This window comes from Solanum dulcamara, chromosome 9, assembly GCF_947179165.1.
Source record: "Solanum dulcamara chromosome 9, daSolDulc1.2, whole genome shotgun sequence".
In the NCBI taxonomy this organism is placed as follows: Eukaryota; Viridiplantae; Streptophyta; class Magnoliopsida; order Solanales; family Solanaceae; genus Solanum; species Solanum dulcamara.
The window spans coordinates 9954331-9964778 of record NC_077245.1 but is presented as its reverse complement, the minus strand read 5'-3'; the positions used below and the strand labels follow the sequence as shown (position 1 = coordinate 9964778).

The following is a 10448-nucleotide window of genomic DNA, read 5'->3' as shown; positions in this document are numbered from 1 at the left end:
CATCACAATTTTTCTAAAATATATATCCCACATAAAATTTCTATCGGTGAGGCAAATTTGCATATATGACTCCGGAACCTTTTTTTTTTTTAATTACACCCTCAACAACACAGATTCAGTTTTAAAAAGGTGGAAAAAAAAAACTTTTACCACACCCCTATTTCAAAATACTGAGCACTTAGTTTTCAGAAATTCAAATTTCAGAATGTTTTTTAATTAAATAAGAATAATATCTTATGATACTTTTCGTGTATTTCCAAAATACTAAATTTTTATTAAAACACGAATTACTCGATTTGGTTCATTTTTTTAAATTAGTCAATTGGCTCTAGAGTCTTGACAATTGAAAAGGTGCCAAAAAGATTAGGAAAAAAAAGAAGAAGAAGATCATTAGCTGAAAAGGTATATAAGACCGTTTACTCGGTTAGATGCATTCTTCCCAAAATCAAATTGAATTACAAGAAATTAATTAGCATCATTAGCCCCTCTTAATCTTTAATTAACTATTCACATTAGCAGATACATTAAATCCAAACAAAGATTACCAAAATACTCTAATTGATCACTTACCAAAATAATAGCAACCTCTTCTCCATCCCCATTCCCCCCCACCCCCACCAAAAAAGTGAAGAGTTTCTTTTAAGGGTGAGGATTTGTCTTAAAATTACAAACACCTCAAGTTTATATTAAATTATATTATTTTGTGTGACATTTTTTGGCCTTTTGAGATTCAAATCATGTAATTTTAATCAATATTGTAAAATATATTTTCTTTTATCATATTGACTTGAAATGAGTTGCAAGTTATAAGTAATACTTTTTGTATAATTTTTTAATCTAAATTTTAATTTTAAAATATTGAATTGATCTGATTCAATTTAGCTTCAAAGATCAATAACCATAAAAAAAAAAATGAAAAATATCATATAAATTGAAATTGAAAAAATATAATTAAATTATATTTAAGTGATAAATAAAAATAAAAATATATATTACTTTATTTGTTTCAATTTATGTAACACATTTTTTTTGTCCGTCCAAAAAGATTATCACCTTTTATATAATTGAAAACAATTCAACTTCAAAAATATCATTTTATACTTAATGAAATAATTTACGGAAACACAAATGATCAATCAGTATTTTTAGACCACAAATTTCTAAAACATTTCTTTTTACTTTATATTTTGTATCAAATCAAACAATGCTACATAAATTAAAACAAACAATAATCCACTATAATATATATCATTTTACGAGAATAAATATGAGTGTGAATAAACTTTACGGGAACATAGTCCGACGCATAGCTGAGTCGTCTGAGGGCACAAAAGGTAAGAGGCGGAAAAACTGTGGTGCCTTCGTCTATTTAATGCCCCCCTCTCTAACCTATAAATTCACTACTTCCCCCTTTCTTCTTTCCCTGTCTCACTTCACCCCTTAATTCTCTCTCATTCTCTTCATTTCTTCCCCATTTTCCTCTCAATCTCCTTTCTTTTTCACACTCAAACACAATACATAGAGGGGGAAAAAAGGCTCATTCTCTGTCTTGTAATTTGCTCTGTTTCTCAAGTCCTCTGTTTTCTTATTCTCATTTTTGTGGCAAAAATGGCCAACCAGAGTGTCATTATTTCCGACCCGAGATCAGGATTCGACTCTTCACTCTTATCATTCTCCCCGGCCGTTCCCGGACCACTCCCCAAGCCGGGAAGATTCATTGCTGTTCCGGCGATGAAATCATTCAAAAACATTGATTCTACTGATGCAACTAGAATCACTGCTTTACTTGATTCCATGAGAGCTTCGTCTCCAACTCGAAGATCCTCCGAAACTGAAAATCTCAAGTCTTGGATTGTGAGTTTAATTTATTCTGTCATTTCTTAATTAATTTCCGAAAATAAACGGATAGGAGTATAACTTATTGAGGTATATTGAACAGGTTCATCATCCTTCAGCTCTGAAGATGTTCGATGAAATTATAAACGCTTCGAAAGGGAAACAAATTGTAGTGTTTTTGGACTATGATGGTACATTGTCTCCCATTGTTGATGATCCTGATAAAGCCTTCATGACTTCTGAGGTTTGTTTTGTTTACTTACCAACTAATCTAAATTTCTTTGTATTAATCGGATATGATTAAAATTAAATTACTTATTTGGTTTATGGTAATTATTATTAGATGAGGGAAGCAGTGAGAAACACATCAAAGTATTTTCCAACAGCAATAGTGAGTGGAAGATGCAGAGCAAAAGTGTTTAATTTTGTGAAATTATCGGAATTGTATTATGCTGGAAGTCATGGAATGGACATCAAAGCGCCTGTTAAAGGGCGTAACTATAGAAAAGTAAGCAAATTATATTACTATTTTTTTTAACTCAACTAGTTTACTATATTAATCTCATGTCATTTTTTGTTCTTTTATAATAATTTGCTACTTTTTTTTTTGGACTTATTCAGGGAAAAAATCAAACTGTACTCTGCCAACCTGCAAGAGAATTTTTACCCATGATTAGTGAGGTTAGTTCTTTTTTTTTTTTACTTTACTTCTAGTGTTTTTGTCCACTTAGACATTATAGAAAGGAAAAAGAAAATTAAAACGTTTACTTAACATTTTCAGGTGTATAAATCTTTAGTGGAGAAAACAAAATCTATACCAGGAGCTAAAGTGGAAAACAACAAATTTTGTTTATCCGTACATTTCCGTCGTGTTGAAGAAAAGGTACAACTTCTTTTTCTTTTTCTTTAAACTTCTATTCAATAGTTCTTGGTTTAACTTGAATTTTTTTTTGTTTTAAAAATAGTCATAATTGAGTTTTTAACTTTTTATTTTTTGTAATTCCAGAGATGGACTGAACTAGCTGAGCAAGTGAAATCAGTGACTAAGGAATACCCAAGACTTCGATTAACTCAAGGAAGAAAGGTATGTTTTTTCAAAGATATTATTTCGTAATTATTAAACAATATTGATGTTTAATATATTACTAAATTACAAAAAGGAAAAAAATATACTTTATTAAACTTGATTTTTTCGTTTGTTTAATAACAGGTTTTGGAGATTCGTCCTAGTATTAAATGGGACAAGGGAAATGCACTGGAGTTTTTATTGGAATCATTAGGTTATGCTAATTCAAATGATGTTTTGCCTATTTACGTTGGTGATGATCGAACTGACGAGGATGCTTTCAAGGTACTTTTTTTGGTCATAATTTTCTTCAACTAAAAAAATTATGTCTTTGCATTTTTTTTGAATAATAATAATAATTGTACTAACATTTTATCATGAAAAATGATCAGGTTTTGCGTGATAGAGGACAAGGCTTTGGAATATTAGTGTCCAAATCACCTAAAGAAACCAATGCTTCTTATTCTTTGCAAGAACCATTAGAGGTACAATTGAAAATATATAGTAATTTATTCTTAATTTAATTTTTTAAAAATAATAAGTTATTTATATATTTGCTCAGAATATTAATGTGTTTTCTTAATATGGCAGGTTATGTACTTTTTGAACCGTTTAGTGGAGTGGACAAAATCGTCCTTACAACAAAGATATCAGAGGAAATAAAACCCAAGGCAGATGAAGACTTAGCTAATTAACACCAGGAGTTGACCCTTTTAACCCTGGAAGTTTTATTGGGGATGGGGTTAATTAAAAGAACTTAATTTGTATCTTTTTCTTCTTGGAAAACTCAACTGTAATTGGGGAAAAATGGAGAAAATTTTGTAATTTTCTGAATATAAATTTTCAATAAGAAAGTATTATTGTGCACTTCTCTCTCTCTTCCATTTATTTTGTATAATATAATGTGTGTGTATCTGGGTTAACACGTGTTGGCGTGGAATTCAATTTGTGCATGTGAATTTGGAAAAGCGCATGCATTTGTATATGGACTTATCAAATGTATTATGGTGGTGCAAAAATAGGACAACAACAACACCCTTTCACGTGGAGCCTTTGCCTTTCTTTGTGCAAATGTTTTTTTGTTGTAGTTGGAATCATTAAGAGCTAACATGAAAGTACGATTGAGTTGCACAATATTTAGTAATTTCGAAGTGGATGAATTAGTGTAGAGCTTGCAGGTTCACAATGGTGGAGTTACGACTTCGACCAAACTCATTAACTTCGACCAAACTCATTTTATATATTTATGTCAAAATTATTATGCATATATAAATAATATATTCATAAATCAGTAAGCCCAAAAAAATATTCACAAGTTATTAACTAAAAATTCTTATTTTAGTAGAGAGTTCGGCTGTGTCCTAATTTTTAGTTCAAATCTTGTATTTTTCTTAAAAACTTCATTAAAAATATACAAATCTTGCTTAAAATCCTGAAACCATAAACTTAAATATATACAAATCTTGGCTTAAATTACTCACTTTAAACCTACTAACTTAAAATAACTAAAATTTTGAAACCATAAACTTTAAATCTTGGCTTCATCTTTGTCTAGTACTTAAAAGTTTTAGTTTAAATTATATATATTTATTAAAATCTTATTGAATATGTATATATAATAAGCATTGAAGCTTCTAAATGTTTCAAATCTTAATCCATATATCTTGTATTCTGGAGCAGTCCCTGAAATGAAACACTACACTAACACTATCATTTTCTACTGGTTTACATGCACTATATAATGATGATGGGAGGATAGCATATATATAAGTATGTATAGAACTACTTTCAACTTTCAAGTAATAGTTGAGATGGTTTTGCATGGAATAAGAAAGTGATATACAAAGTTGGTTAATAATGCATCGATCGATCGAACAAAAATCAGAACAAAAATTGCAATTTTTGGCTAAAGTTTACTGAAATTATATATATAAAGTTCCACTTGGGACATACTAGAGTTTAGAAATCATACGAGAACTAGCAAAATTATATACTAAGGTAGCATCAACTCTAATATCATTTGTAAATGTTAATAACGCTAGTTCAAGAGAAATACAATATTTGGACTAAAAGTTAATCACCCATTGAATATTATAAATTCAATGTTTTGGAAACTGACTATAGTTAATAATAAAGATAAATTGAGAAGTATGTGATAAGTTATCTCTTGATTTTCTTAACTGATGAAGTAAAAGTGGATGGAGGGAATAACTAGTACTAGTATTTTTGAGGGTTATATTGAAATGTGTGATCATTTCATCAAAAAGTTCATGCTGTTATAACTAAAGCACATTTTTATTTAACTATGTCTTTAACACGCTTCTGACCTGCTAGTTTGATTCTTCTTCATCGTCAAGCATATGGTAATTCTTTTACACAATAGTGGCGGTGGAGACTCTCAAACCCAAGAGGTCAAGACTTATTTGTCTGCTATGATACTATATTTAAACTTATGGCTATCTCATCTAAAATCTCAATTGTTCGAGAAATCACATTTTTATTTATTTATTTATCTATTTTAACAACAATATTCTATTTACAAAACAAAACAAAAGGTTTAGAGGGTTCCTTATATGGTCTATAGAAGAATTTCCTTACATTTAACATGCAATTTATTTACATAGCTCTCCTGGTCCCTGCAGGCAAAAAGAGAGAGAGAGGAAGTGACATAACGATGTAATACTTCATTAGACTAAGAAGTTAGATTTTGAACTATTGAATTTATAATATTCAAAGGGTGATATCATTCTATTTATTGCTTCTGAAGAAGTGTATCAAGTCAATACATATCTTTTATTTTTCTCATCATTAAGCATTATTATTTCGTGGGGGAATTAGAGTTTAGAGTGAGAAATGGAGTGGTATTGTTGAAACGTGAAGGCAGTATTGAGAGGCACACAGTAATCAACTTGTAACTACTGCATGGATATATAATTGGTTCCAAATTAGATGGAGGATTAGTAAGCTACAAACTGACACGCACATGCACACACATTTCATACCAATACAAAACTTTCGTATTTTAAACAGTCAAATTGAACTTAGAATTTGATTCCAATATAATGCTATATATTGATCCCAATTGTTTTTAATTTTGATCCATACTTACTTCCACTATACATGCTTTAAAACATTCAATAATGGAACACCAATTGCATAACAGCCAGACATCTGTGTATACATTAGTTGTAAAGACAACTTAAAGAGTGTCAGAAACAGCAGTACTTTAAGTTATTAGAAAATAATTACTTGAGATTCATTAGCAATACCATATCTTTCAGATGTTTATCCAAATACTGGTTTTACTATTCAACAGATCAAATCAAAGTTCGACAAGAACTCTTCCATATGATATATACTGATGAGATATACAATATAATAAATTAATAATAATATTGGGCATGGTCCATGTAATATATAATAGGCACATTTTCTTCTGCAAGATATATAGATAAGACGTTCTTTTATGATACATAGAGAATTGAGGTAAATGCAATTGGAGCATGCCATTCTTGAATTTTAGTCATAGTAAGAATATATATAGGGTTCTAATTATTGACTGTTCAGATGATAAACATTCTCCACCTTCAATTTTAAAATTGTAATTCGAATTAACAATAAAGAAAAAATAATAAGAGCTTCTAAGAAGGGGTAAAAAAAAAACTTTTATAATCTACCATTGCATTCAAATTTCCTATGGTAATTGTGAATTATTAAAAGAATTAGTACTATAAAGATAAAGATTGTAATCAGAAGTTTCTTGAATTATAGGGCCGTTATAGGCCTAGGAATAACCAATAAATCCAATATAGCCTTGTGTCCAATCAAGATAAAATTGAAAAATTATTGCAAACCTATATATAGTAGCTACTAATTGACCAATTATTTATGGGAATATAATTGATGAGAAATTAAGATGAGGCTGTAGTATTCTCATAGGAAAAGTTTGTGAACTTTATAGCAAAGTTTTAATACTCCCTACAAGACAATGCTATTGTTCCTTTTAACATCTTCACATGCTCTCATTACTTTATATTTTACTTGAGTCAGACAGAGAGAAAAGATTTGTCTTCCCCCCCCCCCCCCCCCCCCCGCCCCCCCTTTTCTTTCTCTTTTGTAAAAGTATGTATGTAGATTTCACATTATTGGGTAAAGGAACAGTTTCATACTGACAGAAATCAAGAAGCAAGACTAAATTTAATTGGAAGGTAGATGAATGATCCTAGGAAGTGTTTTAAAAAAATAGAACTAGGACAAGATCTTGCAGAGGCTGCTAGCGTAGTTTAATTCATTATATAGAGTATAAAATAATTAAAATTGGACCCTTAATGGGTGGAACGAGGCCATTGATTATAAACACAACAACATCGCCACACTATTGGGCACGTAGATTTGTGTGAGCCCACTTGAAAAGACTCGAGGAATCTCACACTTGTTTCTTAATGGAATCAGTTTTCAACAAGAGTTTTAAGTTACTTCTTTCTTTTCATAATAAGTGATGTTTGCAGTTTAAATATATTTCTTTAATAATTTTTTTGATTATGTAAAATTTTATTTACTTAAATAAGGCTAAAATTGGAAAAATAAAATTAATGTCATTTTTAATTTGAAACAAAATAAAATGATAAAAGACCAGTTATTATGAAATATAATGAATATATAAACGATCGATATATGGAATTTTAGCATTATTAAATTATATTTAAATATTGTTATAGGTGATCTATTTATATTCAAGATTATAGATTTCATACTTCAAAGAAAACTTACTTAAAAATATCTTTTGTTGTGATTTGATGGTTTAAATGAGTCTTTTATACTGACGCTGTATTTGTCTTAAACTCTTTCAAGAAACCTTTATATTATATATATGCCAATTTAATTTTATGAAAAATAATTAAATAAATAGCATTATAATATAACTTTAGTGGTTTCTCCTATTTTTTCAATGATTTAGGTGATGAAAAGGAAGCCCACTTCAAATAACAAGAAAAGAGAAAAAAAAACATAGAAGTATATATTTTGTTGAAGAAGAGTTGGAATCCACTTAAAGTGCTTGATGTGAGGAAGACATTGGGATATTAAATGGGACATCCAATATGGTTCCAAGGCCATGACTAAAAACTCTCTTTTTAGACGTGTAAAGAATGGTCTTCCCACTAGATTCAACCCCATCATTGGTGCCTCTAAATAAACTAAGTCACATAAGCACCAATTATTGATAGGACAACAAAAAGTGTGGGGACAAATCCTTTGGTATAACCACCTATAACTTCAAGAACTTAACACACGTAAGATCATCTCATTTAAAAGTTTAAAATATTAAAAAATTCTAATTTATATATCAAAGATATCTTTTCATCCGTGATCCTGATTCAATTTTCATAGATCAAACATGTGGAAATATTCTTTTTACTTTTTGGATATTGTAAGACCTAAACCCACGACTTCTATCCGTTCAACTATCATGCTGAAATGTATAATCACCCCGAACTTATAATATTAAAGAAAATACACTTTGAATTGCTTAATCATATTTTGTCGTAACACATCTTTTAAAGTGTGGCCCTGATTCTTTTTTTATGGGTCACTAAATACATGAATTTTTTTTTCTTTTTGTGTAGTAGTGAAGCTCGAATAAAGGATCTCGGTTAGCTTAGATACCCTTTATTCAGTTTTAATTCTTCACTTTAGACTTTGCATATCTTTTCAATGAAAATGATTAATATGAGTATTTTACCACAATATCAATGTTAATTGATGTATTTTCTTAGCTTGCAAAATGATTTGAGGAATAAGTAATTAGTTTAGGGTAAAACATGATAAAATAAAACGTTTTTCTCTTTCTATGCTACACGTGAAAATATTTTTTTTAGTATAGTAGACAAGAAAGAGTGAACATATATAGAGAGTGTCATATTAAGTGTGTGATTATCATCTCATCTAAAAACTTAAACTAGTAAAGATAACACACATTGAATTACTTAATTATTTATATCTAGACTTTCAATGAAATATGATTTAGTAGAACCCAACAATTATATACTCCATCCGCCTCTAATAGCAACTTTATTTGATCTTTTATTTTATTAAAGATCTCCCCTATGTGTTAACGTGGGTTCTCGATTCAACTTATGCTTATTTTATTTCTAATATAATCTCCTCCAGTATAGCAAAAGAAAAAACCCAAAGATCTCAAATTTGTATATACAGAAATTTAAAAAAGCATTTGCATCTAAAAGCCATAATGATACGACCAAAGGCAACACCTAACTAGCTTGACAGCCTTTCCTTTTTTCTTTTAAATATTAATATAAGCAAATAATCACATCCATTAAATATATATAATTGAAAAAAGAGTGTGGTTTCACCCTAAAAAATGAACACGTGTCGAAAAGATGGATTGGTCCCCACATCGATGGTCGAGCTTTTGTGGTGTAATAGAAAAATTATGAAATTTTGTACTGGAAATGAATGAATGAATAATAATAATAATTCAATAGTACAATTTGATTCCCATGCCTTTGCTGGAGGAAACAGACGATCCAGATGTTGGGAATAATAGAGTGTTATTAATTTTTTGGTTTTTAGTCCCATCTTTCGGCGCTACCTACAAATAAAGATTCTTACAAGTTATATGGACATGAATATTCTTTTAACCTAAGCTAACATTATGGACATAATGAATAATAATATATATAGTATAGTATAGTATAGTATGGTATACAATATTTCTTATCAATAGGAGTAGCTAGCCAACCAATGAAGGCAAAGTGCAAAACTACTAGATATATTAAGTTATTTAGTTGTTCACATGAAATAATTATTGGGCTCTTACGATGATATTTTTTATTTTGCTCGTAGTCGTTCTAGAAAGAGGTATATGATGTATCCAAAATCATTTTGAGTGATTGAAGATGTGCCGGTAATATTCCAGCACACAAAAAAAAACCTTATTAGATAATAATAATAATGGAAACCAGCTAGCTAGATAGCCATCCCTAGCTTCATCTAATTCTTCATATAATTGTATCATTATCAGCTTTATAGTATAGACTATCTCAAATAAAAATACATGTAGTTAAATATACCTTGATATACATGACCTATATATATGGGGATAAATGTGGACATTAGGGATGATGCGGATTACGTTAATGTTTGTTAGTCGATCCGGGTTTGAGCTTTTGCGGGTTCAAAAACTTTTTCGTAAAAAAAAATCACTCATGTGGCAGGGCGCGTGGCGGATTTATGTGGGGGCGGACTATTAACAGATTTAAAACAAATTATGGATATCTTATATTGCTAACTGAACAAATTATGCATATCAGCATAGACAATTTTCTTTGTCCTCTGCTTTTGATTTATCGTTTTGATTCAATGATAAGGTCTAAACATATATCCTTAGTATTATATGTGATAAAACATAAACTTTTTATTAAAAAATCACAGTAATAATTAAATAAATTAGTACTACTTAGCAGGAAAGAAAAAATAAATTAAAAAAATTTAAGTTGTGCGGGTTGAAAACAACAAATTATATCAT

The 10448-nt window shown here is 29.5% G+C and overlaps 1 protein-coding gene across 1 annotated transcript; it reads left to right on the top strand.

Moving 5' to 3' along the window:
* Positions 1–1403: 1403 nt before the first annotated feature.
* Positions 1404–3769, top strand: LOC129902757 (probable trehalose-phosphate phosphatase H). The gene is made up of 9 exons (XM_055978142.1): positions 1404–1854; positions 1940–2080; positions 2180–2344; positions 2458–2517; positions 2618–2719; positions 2843–2920; positions 3047–3187; positions 3295–3387; positions 3494–3769. Exons 1-9 carry the CDS (start codon positions 1609–1611, stop codon positions 3563–3565), a joined length of 1098 nt encoding a protein of 365 aa, XP_055834117.1. The 5' UTR covers positions 1404–1608; the 3' UTR covers positions 3566–3769.
* The last annotated feature ends 6679 nt before the right edge of the window (positions 3770–10448 follow it).

What these genes read in the sequence shown, in the direction of transcription:
- LOC129902757 (XM_055978142.1), top strand. Translation starts at nt 1,609, where the DNA reads ATGGCCAACCAGAGTGTCATTATTTCCGACCCGAGATCAGGATTCGAC. An exon ending in GATTAACTCAAGGAAGAAAG is followed by an intron (nt 2,921 to 3,046) that starts GTATGTTTTTTC and finishes GTTTAATAACAG; the next exon opens with GTTTTGGAGATTCGTCCTAG. An exon ending in CTTTGCAAGAACCATTAGAG is followed by an intron (nt 3,388 to 3,493) that starts GTACAATTGAAA and finishes TTAATATGGCAG; the next exon opens with GTTATGTACTTTTTGAACCG.